The sequence below is a fragment of the Acipenser ruthenus genome, chromosome 50, assembly GCF_902713425.1.
Source record: "Acipenser ruthenus chromosome 50, fAciRut3.2 maternal haplotype, whole genome shotgun sequence".
In the NCBI taxonomy this organism is placed as follows: Eukaryota; Metazoa; Chordata; class Actinopteri; order Acipenseriformes; family Acipenseridae; genus Acipenser; species Acipenser ruthenus.
This window is the reverse complement of record NC_081238.1, coordinates 2,076,079-2,090,186: the sequence shown is the minus strand read 5'-3', so window position 1 is coordinate 2,090,186 and position 14,108 is coordinate 2,076,079. Positions and strand designations below refer to the sequence as shown.

Below are 14,108 nucleotides of genomic sequence, written 5' to 3'. Positions count from 1 at the left end.
ATGTCTATCTTCTGTACTGACTTCATCAACAGTTTATATGCCACGTATACCAATAAAGACCATTTGAATTGACTTGAGAGCTGAGAAGGAGGGTAGGAAAGGGGGAGAGTGTGAGGAGGGGTCTTTTTAAATAAGGGTTAATCGCGGGTTTTAGTTTTTTTTTCTTTTAAGTTTCATAAATGGTTTGCAAATGTTTTACAATTATATTTGTATTCTATCATATTTGTTCATACCAAGGAAATGTCGGGTTTAAGAAAAGAAGCCATTAAATTCAACAAAGAAGAAAAAAAAAAAACTAAAGTCACGGAACCTTTTTCTGTTGCACCATGTTTCCTATACCGTTTCCTCATCGGACAGTGAAGCCACGGGAAGTTGTTGTTTCCCAATACCAAAGTGGATGCCCTTATGATGGAGCCCTTCAGAGAATTGTTGGTGAAGTTTCTCATTCCAGAAAAATGTTTCGATGAGTTTTTTGTCAACTTCAACCTTCTGGACGGTGAGTTGTAATTGAAATGCATTGACACGGAATTATTCGGCGTGTGTTTAGTTATATCGGGGGGGGGGGGGGGGGAGTCTCGGAAACACGGAAGGGTATTTGTTTTAGCAAATTCTGCAAGTTAAACTAACAGCACACCTTGTCGTTTATATATTTGGTTTTAAAAAATAAAAAATTCTGTTTAAAAATATTTCCCAAATTCATTTAGTAGCTTTTGTCTGATGACTTTATGTGCTGGTCTGAATTTGAAATACTTAAACAAAAGTAAAGATATAATTCTAATGTTTATATCGACTCAAACCGTGCATCTTTACTGTAAATCGTAGCTTGATATTGCATTTGAATTACGAACTTGTGTGTGTGTGTTTTCAACCTGATATTGGAATATTTAGTGGTCCCGCCCAATGTGAATGTCAATTGGCCAGCTTGTCAATTGTCTGCTCTCTGGTTGGTTTTTGAGTTTGGCAATCAATTGGTTTCGGTCATCTCGGCACTTCCGTGTTGAGGGCGCTGTCTGATTGGCTCGTTCAGATATGTGTAATCAGCATTATGTTTTGGGACTACTGTACTGTCACGACTTTAGGTAAATGTTACAAGTGTATTTTTTTTCAGAATATTTTGGTTGAATTACTAAAATATTGATTCGTCTTAAATAGTGAGAGCCAGCGCCATCTGGTGTCCCTTTATTGTGCCTGCAATACACATTCTGTGCTCAAGCTGCTCAGTAAAATAGAGCCAATTTCCCCAAATCATTACGTATGTAAGTCGAGTAAAACGTTAGACGTCTGTGGGCTTTTTGTTTCCAGACTTATGTTTCCATGGACACCGTGAATCGCGATGGACCAATCAGTATCGAGCTTACAAGCGATGATGATGATGATGAAGGAATTTTCTGTGACTTAAGTTGAATCTCTGTCAGCAGCTTAAATTCCTCTTCACTGATTTAATTGCGTATTTTTATATTTTACAGCATAATGTATATCAAACACACAAAATGTCTAACCCACTAATGCATGTCGTTTTGCTAAAGCTACCAAAGCCAGGACAATTGGTAAAATTAGCTAACATAATTCAGGGATGGAAATAAGACTCCTATTGCATAGCAGTTTCAGCCATTCCAGGTTTTATTACAAGCTTGATTAGCCAGAGTGTATAGGTAACAAGCTCAGGTGTGTCTTACTAAACTCATAGTAAAATCAGGAATAGAGCAAACTGCTATGCAGTGGGAGTCTTATTTCCATCGCTGTAATTCGACAAAATCATATTCATTCAATAATCAGAAGCACTCGGAATGATTACAAACTTCATACAAAAATAAAAGGGGGACAATTGGAAGCTCTTTACTCTTAGTATTATGATGTAAAGTTGTCTAGTGTAGAATTGAAAACCTGCTTTGAATTTTCTCTGGTGTAAAGTGGCCCTCTGAGAGCCTAACAGCCCTTCTGTGCAGTGCAGGGCTTGTGTGCGGTCTGTTAAGTCTTCTTTTTAACCCTGCAGTGCCCTGCTTGAAGATCCTTCTTAGTAAAGGACTGGGAATCGGCATCATCGCAGGCTCTGTGATGGGTGAGTATCCTCTACTGATGGTATGTCCGATGACGCTCCCTCACCACAGCAACTCCCCACAACAGCTCAGGAGAACTGCAGGTCAGCGGGGCTCCTCCGATCCCCAGTCGCCTCTTTACACCCGGGAGCTCCACAGCAGATGTGAGCTACCGCCCCCTGGAGGACAAAGGCCAGCCCTGCAGGTGTCTGCTTCAACTCACCGGGCGTCTGGCCAGCAGGGGCCGCTGTAGCGCAGTGTGGTGCAACAGTCCCTTCAATAATAAGATTATAGACAATAATTTGTCACTAAATTAATTGTCAAGAAATAAAAAAAAAAAAACATAATTCAATGAGAAGTTTTTTAAGTTTCTTTTTTCTAGTCTTAATATTTGTTATTAAATTGGCATTTCAAAATTTAGCGCTGTTGAGTGCTTAATAGTTATCGATGATTAAATAATGAATTCAATTTCACAGTAATTGATTATTGTTCAAGCTGATGGCAGACCCTCAGATACTGTCTCTCTCTGTGTATCAGCGCTGATCTGTCTCTGTCTCTCTCTCTCTCTGTGTATCAGTGCTGATCTCTGTCTCTGTGTATCAGTGCTGATCTCTGTCTCTGTGTCAGTGCTGATCTCTGTCTGGGTGCATCAGCACAGATCTCTGTCTCTCTCTGTGTCAGTGCTGATCTCTGTCTCTGTGTCAGTGCTGATCTCTGTCTCTGTGTCAGTGCTGATCTCTGTCTGGGTGCATCAGCACAGATCTCTGTCTCTCTCTCTGTGTCAGTGCTGATCTCTGTCTGGGTGCATCAGCACAGATCTCTGTCTCTCTCTCTCTGTGTATCAGTGCTGATCTCTGTCTCTGTCTCTCTCTCTCTCTCTCTGTGTATCAGTGCTGATCTCTCTCTCTGTGTCAGTGCTGATCTCTGTCTGGGTGCATCAGCACAGATCTCTGTCTCTCTCTCTGTGTATCAGTGCTGATCTCTGTCTCTGTGTCAGTGCTGATCTCTGTCTGGGTGCATCAGCACAGATCTCTGTCTCTCTCTCTGTGTATCAGTGCTGATCTCTGTCTCTGTGTCAGTGCTGATCTCTGTCTGGGTGCATCAGCACCGATCTCTGTCTCTCTCTCTGTGTCAGTGCTGATCTCTCTGTGTGTATCTCTCTCTGTCTCTCCTCTTTGACCCGTGCAGTGAAGCTGCCTCAGATCTTCAAGCTCTTGGGAGCCAAGAGTGCTGAGGGGCTGAGTTTCAACTCCATCCTGCTTGAACTGCTGGCTATCACAGGAACCATGGCCTACAGCATCGCAAACAGCTTCCCCTTCAGGTAACCGCTTGTGAATTCAATGCAATCGCAGTAAAACCTCTCGAATCGCTTTGGACCTGAAAACTGTGGTGGATTATAGAGTATGCTGGTTTACAGGGGTACTGTACAATACACTACCAAACAAAAAACTATTTCAACGCTTTAAAAAAAACTCTATTATAGTACATACAGTAGGAGTACTCTCCAGGGATGCCCTGTAATTCAAGGATTAGCAGGGATTTTACTGCAGATGTACCACAGCCACGGGACGTGTGTATTTACGCAACGTACTTGATCCTAATGACTTGCACAGTCAGATTGCCATTGATTTCAATCAGACCAGGTGATTGTTTAACATGTCATTGTATCTTTTGAACGCTAGAGGGCGAAACTAGAAATCTTATATAAAACTATAGATATTGGAATTTATAGTGTCTGAATAAATATTGGATGTAAGTGAAGGAATTTATAAATGGGAGTTTGTGTGTGTTATTGCTGGCTGTTTTTTCACTGTTTTTACAGTGTGTGTGTGTGTTTGTCTCAGTGGCAGTGCTGTGTTTCCACTATGTGTGTTTGTCTCAGTGGCAGTGCTGTGTTTTCACTATGTGTGTGTGTCTCAGTGGCAGTGCTGCGTTCTCACTGTGTGTGTGTGTGTGTGTCTCAGTGGCAGTGCTGCGTTCTCACTGCGTGTGTGTGTGTCTCAGTGGCAGTGCTGTGTTCTCACTGTGTGTGTCTCAGTGGCAGTGCTGCGTTCTCACTGCGTGTGTGTGTGTGTCTCAGTGGCAGTGCTGTGTTCTCACTGTGTGTGTCTCAGTGGCAGTGCTGTGTTCTCACTGTGTGTCTCAGTGGCAGTGCTGCGTTCTCACTGTGTGTGTGTGTGTGTGTCTCAGTGGCAGTGCTGCGTTCTCACTGCGTGTGTGTGTGTCTCAGTGGCAGTGCTGTGTTCTCACTGTGTGTGTTTCAGTGGCACTGCTGTGTTCTCACTGTGTGTGTTTCCTGGCAGTGCGTGGGGAGAGGCACTCTTCCTGATGCTTCAGACGGTTGTCATTGGCTTCCTGATCCAGCACTACAGGGGGAATGCTCTGCGAGGTATTTACAGCTCAGCCCTCGCTCCCCACATTAACCTCCTTGTGTATTGATCCCTGCAGCCTGTATCTCGAGGGTACCAGCACATCATAACCATTGATCAGATCCGAGAGGCCACATTTTATACACAGTCATGTACTCTCAATGCGGCCTCTAATTATACCTAATACACAGCATGACAAGTGCTTTGGATTCACTTATCTGCTGTTTATATGATTGCTAATAGGCTTGTACAGCATGCAGCCTTATAAGCAGGAGTTCACATAACTGCGAACCAATAAAGAAAAATGCAGACTTCCATATTGTTCTTTAAGGTGCAAAGGCAGGAAAGCATTTTTCATAAAGGCAGCGAGGGTGCTCCCGCTTGCCAGGTGAGCCATACCTGCCTAACCTCAGACTGGCGGTCTCTGGGCTCTGTCTGCGATCTCCAGACGGTTTCCAGTTTAACTACAGTCCCTCCCTGCTAGTGCTATCATTGGCTGCTTCATCTTTTTATTAAAAAATGGAGAGCGATAGGTGGAACCACTCCAGTTCATAAGATCAATAATTGTCTTTTAATTGGCTCTTGAAACAACCAATGATAGCAGGGATTCTATTAAGCCATCCATTCACAGAAGAGGGATGCAGTTCTGGGCGTGGCATTGAGGAAGCTCGTCATTGATCCCTTGCTTCCCAAGCTGAGTGGGGGTGAGACGAGGTGTCTGTTTGAAAGCTGTTACATTTAATACAAAAAATACATTTTCTAAACCATTTTCACCCTCAGTTATATCCTTATATAAATAAAACACTCATAAAGTGACTGTGGCAGGGCAAATCCTGAAGAAGATGTGTTGGTGGCTGGCAGGGATAGGGTTAATTTCCGTCCCTGCCAGGTAAATGCTCGCACAGACACAGGTGTAATTAGTTTAATTTGATTACCTGTTTAATTGTGATTTTAATTGGTGTCACCTGCCTGGGATTAGCAGACAGGTATATAAGAGGACCTACATGTTTGTTCAAGGCAGTCTCCGGTCTGTGTGAACAGAGGCTGTCGCAGTGAAAAGACTGTGGTGTAGAAAGTAGTGTGTAAACCTTTTTTTCGTTTATGTTTGGTGACTGGTAAACAGCTTCACTGTCCAGTTTTGTTAGTTTAAGGATTGTGAAAAGTTTTAGTTAGTACTCCATGTGTGAGTTAGGTTTTGATTTCTTTTATTTTCTGTAATTTAAAAATAAAAACACACGCAAGGGCTTATAAACTTCAAATCTTGCGTCTGGGTCGGTGAAAAGAGGCTACAAACCTTTTAAAAATAGTGAAGTCTTTCACAGTGATGAAGTGTTTGGGGTTTTGCTTTTGAATCCCCAGGGCGGCAATATGGTGGTAGGATATTGAAATAAACCGAGAATGCGAGATGATTTGTAAAATTGTAATAATCAGCAATCCGGACTCCTACTCAAACATCAAGAAACTATTATTGTGGTCTCTGACATGGCCAGCCCAATTGTTTGAACTGTTGGAGGTGAAGCTAGACAGGGATGAAGACCCCTAATTTTGGTGCGTCCCAAACCATTTCTGCTGGTACTATGTTAAAAGTTATGTGAACCCCTGCTTATAAGTTATTCCTGTTTACATCTACAGCTTGTTATTTTGCCGAACAATGCAACAACAGTAGACTACTGTTTACTAAAAGAAACTTCATAAATTCAATGACAAACGTTTCAACTAGAAGTCTTTCTCACTTTTAATACGCTTTTAGTATTGTAATAGCTGTGGATGTCATAATATTCATGAATCATCATGTTATTGATGTTAATTGAGATCCTTCTGTACTCAAAAGTGAAAAATAGGACAAACCAATTGCCAGTGAAGAAGGTACTCAAGATCCATTCTGTGATGTGCTGCTAATGGGAGCCTTTGTGATGGTGATCCAAACTGTGCTGTGTTCCGACATTGTTTGTAAAATGTGTCATATACATGGCAAAGCAGAATTATTCCTGAAATTCCTGTTTGCTTTGTCATTTTTAATTGAGGGTTACCTAACAATTAAAGAGCAGCCTGCTTTTCCTGTCTGTACTAATGCTTCCCTCTCTCCTCTTCTCTTAGGTCTTGGGTTTATAGCAGTTTATTTAGCCTTGGTCTCCTTGTTGCTGTCGCCCCTTACCCCCAGGTCTGTTGTCACGACGATGCAAGCCACAAATATGCCAGCCGTTGTAATCAGCCGGGTATGTGCTAATGCTAACCTCAGCTGTAACCACTAGAGCCACTCTGCCTCCCTCCCTCCCAGTCCCTCCTCATCTCTAACCACTAGAGCCACTCTGCCTCCCTCCCTCCCAGTCCCTCCTCATCTCTAACCACTAGAGCCACACTGCTTCCCTCCCTCCCAGTCCCTCCTCAGTTCCACTAGAGCCACTCTGCCTCCCTCCCTCCCAGTCCCTCCTCATCTCTAACCACTAGAGCCACACTGCTTCCCTCCCTCCCAGTCCCTCCTCATCTCTAACCACTAGAGCCACACTGCTTCCCTCCCTCCCAGTCCCTCCTCAGCTCCACTAGAGCCACACTGCTTCCCTCCCTCCCAGTCCCTCCTCAGCTCCACTAGAGCCACACTGCTTCCCTCCCTCCCAGTCCCTCCTCAGCTCCACTAGAGCCACACTGCTTCCCTCCCTCCCAGTCCCTCCTCATCTCTAACCACTAGAGCCACACTGCTTCCCTCCCTCCCAGTCCCTCCTCAGCTCTAACCACTAGAGCCACACTGCTTCCCTCCCTCCCAGTCCCTCCTCAGTTCCACTAGAGCCACACTGCTTCCCTCCCTCCCAGTCCCTCCTCAGCTCCACTAGAGCCACACTGCTTCCCTCCCTCCCAGTCCCTCCTCAGCTCCACTAGAGCCACACTGCTTCCCTCCCTCCCAGTCCCTCCTCAGCTCCACTAGAGCCACACTGCTTCCCTCCCTCCCAGTCCCTCCTCAGCTCCACTAGAGCCACACTGCTTCCCTCTCTCCCAGTCCCTCCTCAGCTCCACTAGAGCCACACTACTTCCCTCCCTCCCAGTCCCTCCTCAGCTCTAACCACTAGAGCCACACTGCTTCCCTCCCTCCCAGCCCCTCCTCAGCTCTAACCACTAGAGCCACAATGCTTCCCTCCCTCCCAGTCCCTCCTCAGCTCTAACCACTAGAGCCACACTGCTTCCCTCCCTCCCAGTCCCTCCTCAGCTCCACTAGAGCCACACTGCTTCCCTCCCTCCCAGTCCCTCCTCAGCTCTAACCACTAGAGCCACTCTGCTTCCCTCCCTCCCAGTCCCTCCAGCTCTAACCACTAGAGCCACACTGCCTCCCTCCCTCCCAGTCCCTCCTCAGCTCCACTAGAGCCACACTGCTTCCCTCCCTCCCAGTCCCTCCTCATCTCTAACCACTAGAGCCACACTGCCTCCCTCCCTCCCAGTCCCTCCTCAGCTCCACTAGAGCCACACTGATTCCCTCCCTCCCAGTCCCTCCTCATCTCTAACCACTAGAGCCACACTGCCTCCCTCCCTCCCAGTCCCTCCTCAGCTCCACTAGAGCCACACTGCTTCCCTCCCTCCCAGTCCCTCCTCATCTCTAACCACTAGAGCCACACTGCCTCCATCCCTCCCAGCCTCTCAGCTCTCATTCTGTTGGTGATGTTGGTTCTTTTGTGTCGTTGCAGTTGATCCAGGCTGGCACTAACTTTCGCAATGGGCACACAGGCCAGCTGTCTGCTATCACAGTGTTTCTGCTGTTCGCAGGATCCCTGGCCAGAATATTCACCTCTGTGCAGGTAAACCCGAGGGCTCTGCTTTTCTCTTATTTAAACTCTCTCCAAGGTTCTTTTGGTAACGCTCCAACGTTCCTGTGTGTTGCTAGGAAACGGGTGACCCCCTAATGGCGCTGACGTACGTGGTGTCTTCATGTTGTAACGGGATCATCGCGGCCCAGCTGCTCTACTACTGGAACGCCAGGCCAGACGACGAGAAGAAGCGCCAGTGAAAGCAGCGCGGAGTGGAAACAGAAACCGAACAGACTGGAGGAGTAAGAAAGCGGGCTCGAACACCAGCAGCCTCCCCGTGTTCTTACAAGACTCTTACTAAGACTTCCTACGTTTCATATTCCATTTACTTTGTGTCTGTCCCTTTTATCTTTTAGTGATCCCTCTCAGTGGGTTATGTTTCTCCAGTGCCGAGCTTTTTCTCTAAATCTGGCTTTCCTGCCTTGCTGAGCTTGTCTGGACAATCCTAAGTGCCAGGACTGAGCAGCCGTCCTTGTTCCATACAATGTGATGACTCGGCTCTGCCAGCCCCACCTGCTCTACATTGAAAGACACACGATTTGAACGGAGAGAGGCAGGCTGTTTGGTCCTGGTACTTCGGATTCTCCAGAGAAGCTCAAAGCAGCTCAAAGAAGGGAATGGCAGCTTTAAAACAAGAACAGTACTGGAGCAACAGAGCCCAGACCCACTCTGAATGATTGCAAACACCATCAAATAGAAAAGGAAATAGGGGAAAATAGCAACTAAACTCAGAGTGTGAAACTGGGACTGCTTATTGCTTTCAAATCTCAAATAGGGAATCTAAAGGGACATTTTTTTTTTCAGAAAGATAAACAATAATTTGGAGTCCTGGGTTTCAAAACGGCCCTTAAAGTCGATAATTTCAATGATCAGGAGTCAGGAGTTTGATGCTAAATGCATTGTTCCTCCCTTACAGCTCCTATTAGTAATCCTACAGACTCACAGACTTATTCATGCTGTGATATGAGAATCGGTTCATTCAGAGCAGATTGATCTGATTGTTCAAACTCCCAGCACCTGCCTGGTCGTTGCAATAATATACCTGAACACGGAGCTGGATTTCTGAACCGCAGAACTAGCGGGAGTAAGAATAGGCTTGTGAGAATAGTAGAGGCTGCTGAGAGAGAGGGAGGGTTTTTAGAGACTTGCTCAATAACCTTTTCAAAAATAACATTCCTAACGTTAACTTTGGTTGCTACTGAAGATTATAGCAGTCCGAGTAAAAACGAAAATTTTAAACTGCTCCGCAGTCCTGTTCAATCACTAAACTACGGTTCTATGTATCCCTGTCTGCAGCAGGTCTAACTAGAAGCAAGGGTTCGACAAATTCCTTAGTTGTGATTCCCTGAGATGTTTGTCAACTAGTCTTTCTACAGGCTTTTTTTTTCCTGAATAGACTGTGAAAATGTGACAGTCCAGTTTGTTTACATTCCCAGGAATAGGCACACACATTCTCCTACAGATTGCACAGGAAATGCTGTTGCACCGGAATGCAACAACAGTGTTTAATTCAAGAGAGTTGTGTTTCAAATATCGCCCCACATTTAAAAAGGAGGGCCAGTGATAGTGTTGCTAATTCTAATCAGGTAGATTTTAAAATATTAGTTAGTGCTCTTTTTAATTGTAGCTCACAAAAATAATGACCTGTTGCGTAAGCTACGTAGGTCTCAAATGTGTTTTCATTTTAAAACATCCGGTAGGCCAACTACTGTTAAAGAAACTTCTCAGTTTCCATACCACCTTCTCAGGACGCATGTTACACTTACTGCGTCGTTTTACCCAGCAAGTCGGTCAATAGGAGAAGCAGCTGATTGGTTAATGACAGGAAAGAAGCCTTTTAAGCGGTGCGGGCAATTTCACCCTGCAGGTGACCAAGGAAGTGTAACACTATGTGAAAGCATGGCTTGCAAACAGAGATTTCTTCAACCAAGTGTAGTACCAGATAACATGTTTTAAGACTAAAATACATTCTTTTAAAAGTCCACAGTTGAGACCGATGGAAGGGTGCAGGTAAGATTTATGGAGTTACTTCGTTAGCTACAGTACAGCCTCTTTCAGGGGAACGCTGCACTCCCTGTTGTCTGTTTTTACTTGTTTTGAGTGCTGTGAAGAGGTTTGAGTTTTGAAATTACAGAGAGGGACCTACAAGGGATCAGTGTGACCAACATATTAGATACATGACTGACAGGGTGATTCATAAGAAAAAAAAACATTATTATAGACCATGAATGTTGTTGACTAGGTTCTGCGTGTTGGTTTGTCCATTTCAAGTATTCGCCACTAAAAATGAACCGTTTTTCTGCCACATTGCTTTAATCCAGGGGTTCTCAAACCCGGTCCTGGGGACCCCCTGTGTCTTCTGGTTTTTATTCCAACTGAGCTCTCAATCACTTAACCCTTACTTGAATTAACAATTTGTTTAATTAGTCCTTTTTAATTGTTTTCATCTCCTAAAAAGCTGCAGAGTTCAAGTGGTTATGCAACTATTTAAGATCTGAAAATAATTAAAAATGTCTAATTAAGAAAAATAGGAGACTGTGTGGTCCAGTGGTTAAAGAAAAGGGCTTGTAACCAGGAGGTCCCCGGTTCAAATCCCACCTCAGCCTCATTGTGTGACCCTGAGCAAGTCACTTCACCTCCTTGTGCTCCGTCTTTCGGGTGAGACGTAGTTGTAAGTGACTCTACAGCTGATGCATAGTTCACACACCCTAGTCTCTGTAAGTTGCCTTGGATAAAGGCGTCTGCTAAATAAACAAATAATAATAATTAAGCGTATAGTTAAGTAATTGAGAGCTCAGTTGGAATAAAAACCAAAAGGCACGGGTTCCCTGGGACCTAGTTTGAGAATTCCAGCTTTAATCTATATCAAGAAACCGTTACCTACATCAATACATCCATCAGATACACTTAAATAACATTCTACTATAAAACATATTCACAAACACATGGCTGTCTGTCTGCTTTTAAACCTGAAATGAAATGTTACCATTTATGAATCGCCCTGTCTATCACTGTACTTTTGCCTTGTTGTTTTGTGTGTCTGTCTGTGCAATTCAAGAACTTGAAAGTTTTAATAAAAAATAAAATTTAAATAAAGGTGACACTCTATTGGGTTTTTATGAATTCTGGAAATCGGTGTGTCTGAATGCCTGTATTCTCATACAGTACTGAATATACTTTCAGAATAGCCCTTGTTTGGAGCATTTTTCATCTAAGGCTGATATTCACTCCTTGCCCACACGAGGGAGCCATTAGCCAACTAAAATGTAGATGGTGCTCTTCTGAATGCAGATCAGGGCATTGCTTTTCTGATGAGGAAGAAAAAAGTGTACCTTCTGTACACACGAGGCAGTAATGCCATTCAAATCAGAAAATAGGAGGCACTTTTTTACACAGAATTGTGAGGGTGTGGAACCAACTCCCCAGTAATGTTGAAGCTGACACCCTGGGATCCTTCAAGAAGCTGCTTGATGAGATTCTGGGATCAATAAGCTACTAACAACCAAACGAGCAAGATGGGCTGAATCACCTCCTCTCGTTTGTAAACTTTCTTATGTTCTTATTTTTATTGTTGGTTACACATCGAAATATTCTCTGAAGATCCGGCTCTCGAACCCACTCCCCTCCTCTGACGCTATTTTCTAGCGAGATGATCTGAAAAGCGCGTTTGTGGGAGGCTTGACTTGCACTGCTGCAGCACTTTCTGATTTTATACATTAGCCATAGTCCTTTTAGAAATGTAACTAAAAGTAACTTATTTTTTCTCATAAAATGTAATCTGTTACCACATTTTGTTACCTGTCTGAAAAGGAACCATTACATGTGAAAAATGTAAATGATTACAGTAATGTTCAGCATGCTGAATTTTCAGTTCCAGTGCTTGAGGTTTATTAGACTAATCAATTATTTTTTACTTTCATTGTGACCTGTTACATCTGAACTATCCGAATAATTACTAGTTCAGACGATCCACATTTCCACCTGCCCCATGAAACCAGTGTGTAAAACTCATCTCGTTCCCAGTATCACACTGGGGCCGGTTCCACCTGCAGTCTACAATCCAATCTGCATTCATTACACACAAGTCAAACCTGTATGCATCACAAGTCTGTATATTTGTTATAAATTAGTGAATTCAACCACCTCTAATATTTCCCTTACAGTATAATATTTTCATATTATTATTATTTATTTCTTAGCAGACGCCCTTATCCAGGGCGACTTACAATTGTTACAAGATATCACATTATTTCACATTATACAGATATCACATTATTTTACATACAATTACCCATTTATACAGTTGGGTTTTTACTGGAGCAATCTAAGTAAAGTACCTTGCTCAAGGGTACAACAGCAGTGTCCCCCACTGGGGATTGAACCCACAACCCTCCGGTCCAGAGTCCAGAGCCCTAACCACAACTCCACACTGCTGCCTTCATAGCACTCACACTCTGCCTACATATTGATTTAAAACCCGCCTCTCTCGTCCTTCTCATTGGACGCTTGTTAGGTAACTTCCACCATCAGGACGTAGAGATCGAGTTCTGCCAGCCCGCAATGTTAACTGGGCCAGACAGACTGTCCCAATTGAACTGGATCTGCTGCTGATGGAAATGAACAAGTCTGATTTCAGCTCAGTCTCTGGTTGTTAAGTGACATTTGCTTTTAATTTCTCCAAGCCATTAGTACTTTTTAAGTAGTTTTATAAGTTGATACTAGTTCAAAGATGGTGGTCACATTTTAAAAAGTAGCACAAGCGGGTCTACATGGGATTCAAGACACACGGAAACAATGCGAATGCAGCAACAGACAAGCTCTGCAGATATCCCCCCTGTGTTCGTTCCATTACAGGCAAAACAACTTCCAGAGGAAATATTTCATTTTTTTGATGTCAGTTCCTATCTTTAGACCCTTGTCCTTTAAAAATGAGGGTACCTGTGCTAACAATTGGAGACGTATGCCATTTTTTATATGTAGGATTGATGTAGTTTTTTTAAAAAAAACTATTTTTCAATTTTGATCAGGTATCTGAATCATTTTTAGTTCCACTTAAATGTAATGTAGGATAAAATGCAGCAGAATATAATCGCACTTCAAACGAAGTTTTGCAGAAACTCTTTTCGTTTTACTTTTCCGGGAAAGGGTGAAAGGTGAAATGTGGTTGATTAGTTTTTTTCTCTCTCTCTCTCTTTCTTTCATTCTTTGAATACAGGCCTTTTATTTCCCTGAAACGCTCTCCCAGCTCTCCTTTCTTTGCCTGACACCCTAACCCTGCCCCTTTCCATTGAGTCCTCCACTGCCGTGGTAACGGAATTACCAAACTCAGCCCTTCCTAAAGCCATGGATTCAATATTATCCCACCAAAATACACTGCTTCCCACACTCCCAGACCCAGAGTTCAAACCACTAGGGCCACACAGCTCCCAAATCCCTCAGCTCTAACCACTAGAGCCACGCTGCTTCCCTCCTTCCCAGTCCCTCATCTCTCAACACTACAACACACTGGTTCCCTCCCTCCCAGTCTCTCCTCAGCTCTAACCACTAGAGCCACACTGCTTCCCTCCTTCCCAGTCCCTCATCTCTCAACACTACAACACACTGGTTCCCTCCCTCCCAGTCTCTCCTCAGCTCTAACCACTAGAGCCACACTGCTTCCCTCCCTCCCAGTCCCTCAGCTCTAACCACTAGAGCCACACTGCTTCCCTCCCTCCCAGTCTCTCAGCTCTAACCACTAGAGCCACACTGCTTCCCTCCCTCCCAGTCCCTCAGCTCTAACCACTAGAGCCACACTGCTTCCCTCCCTCCCAGTCCCTCCTCAGCTCCACTAGAGCCACACTGCTTCCCTCCCTCCCAGTCCCTCAGCTCTAACCACTAGAGCCACACTGCTTCCCTCCTTCCCAGTCCCTCAT

General features: G+C 44.2%; 1 protein-coding gene across 1 annotated transcript; it reads left to right on the top strand.

Moving 5' to 3' along the window:
- The first annotated feature begins 317 nt into the window (after positions 1 to 317).
- LOC117404597 (mannose-P-dolichol utilization defect 1 protein) lies at positions 318 to 11,292 on the top strand. The gene is made up of 7 exons (XM_059015330.1): positions 318 to 496; positions 1,994 to 2,059; positions 3,225 to 3,357; positions 4,340 to 4,425; positions 6,503 to 6,621; positions 8,077 to 8,187; positions 8,274 to 11,292. Exons 1-7 carry the CDS (start codon positions 406 to 408, stop codon positions 8,394 to 8,396), a joined length of 729 nt encoding a protein of 242 aa, XP_058871313.1. The 5' UTR covers positions 318 to 405; the 3' UTR covers positions 8,397 to 11,292.
- Positions 11,293 to 14,108: the final 2,816 nt, after the last annotated feature.

Bases quoted from the DNA above. Each gene is read 5' to 3' on its own strand.
- LOC117404597 (XM_059015330.1), top strand. From the start codon at position 406: ATGATGGAGCCCTTCAGAGAATTGTTGGTGAAGTTTCTCATTCCAGAA. The intron at 3,358-4,339 runs GTAACCGCTTGT...GTTTCCTGGCAG, and splicing joins GCAAACAGCTTCCCCTTCAG to TGCGTGGGGAGAGGCACTCT. The intron at 4,426-6,502 runs GTATTTACAGCT...CTCTTCTCTTAG, and splicing joins CAGGGGGAATGCTCTGCGAG to GTCTTGGGTTTATAGCAGTT.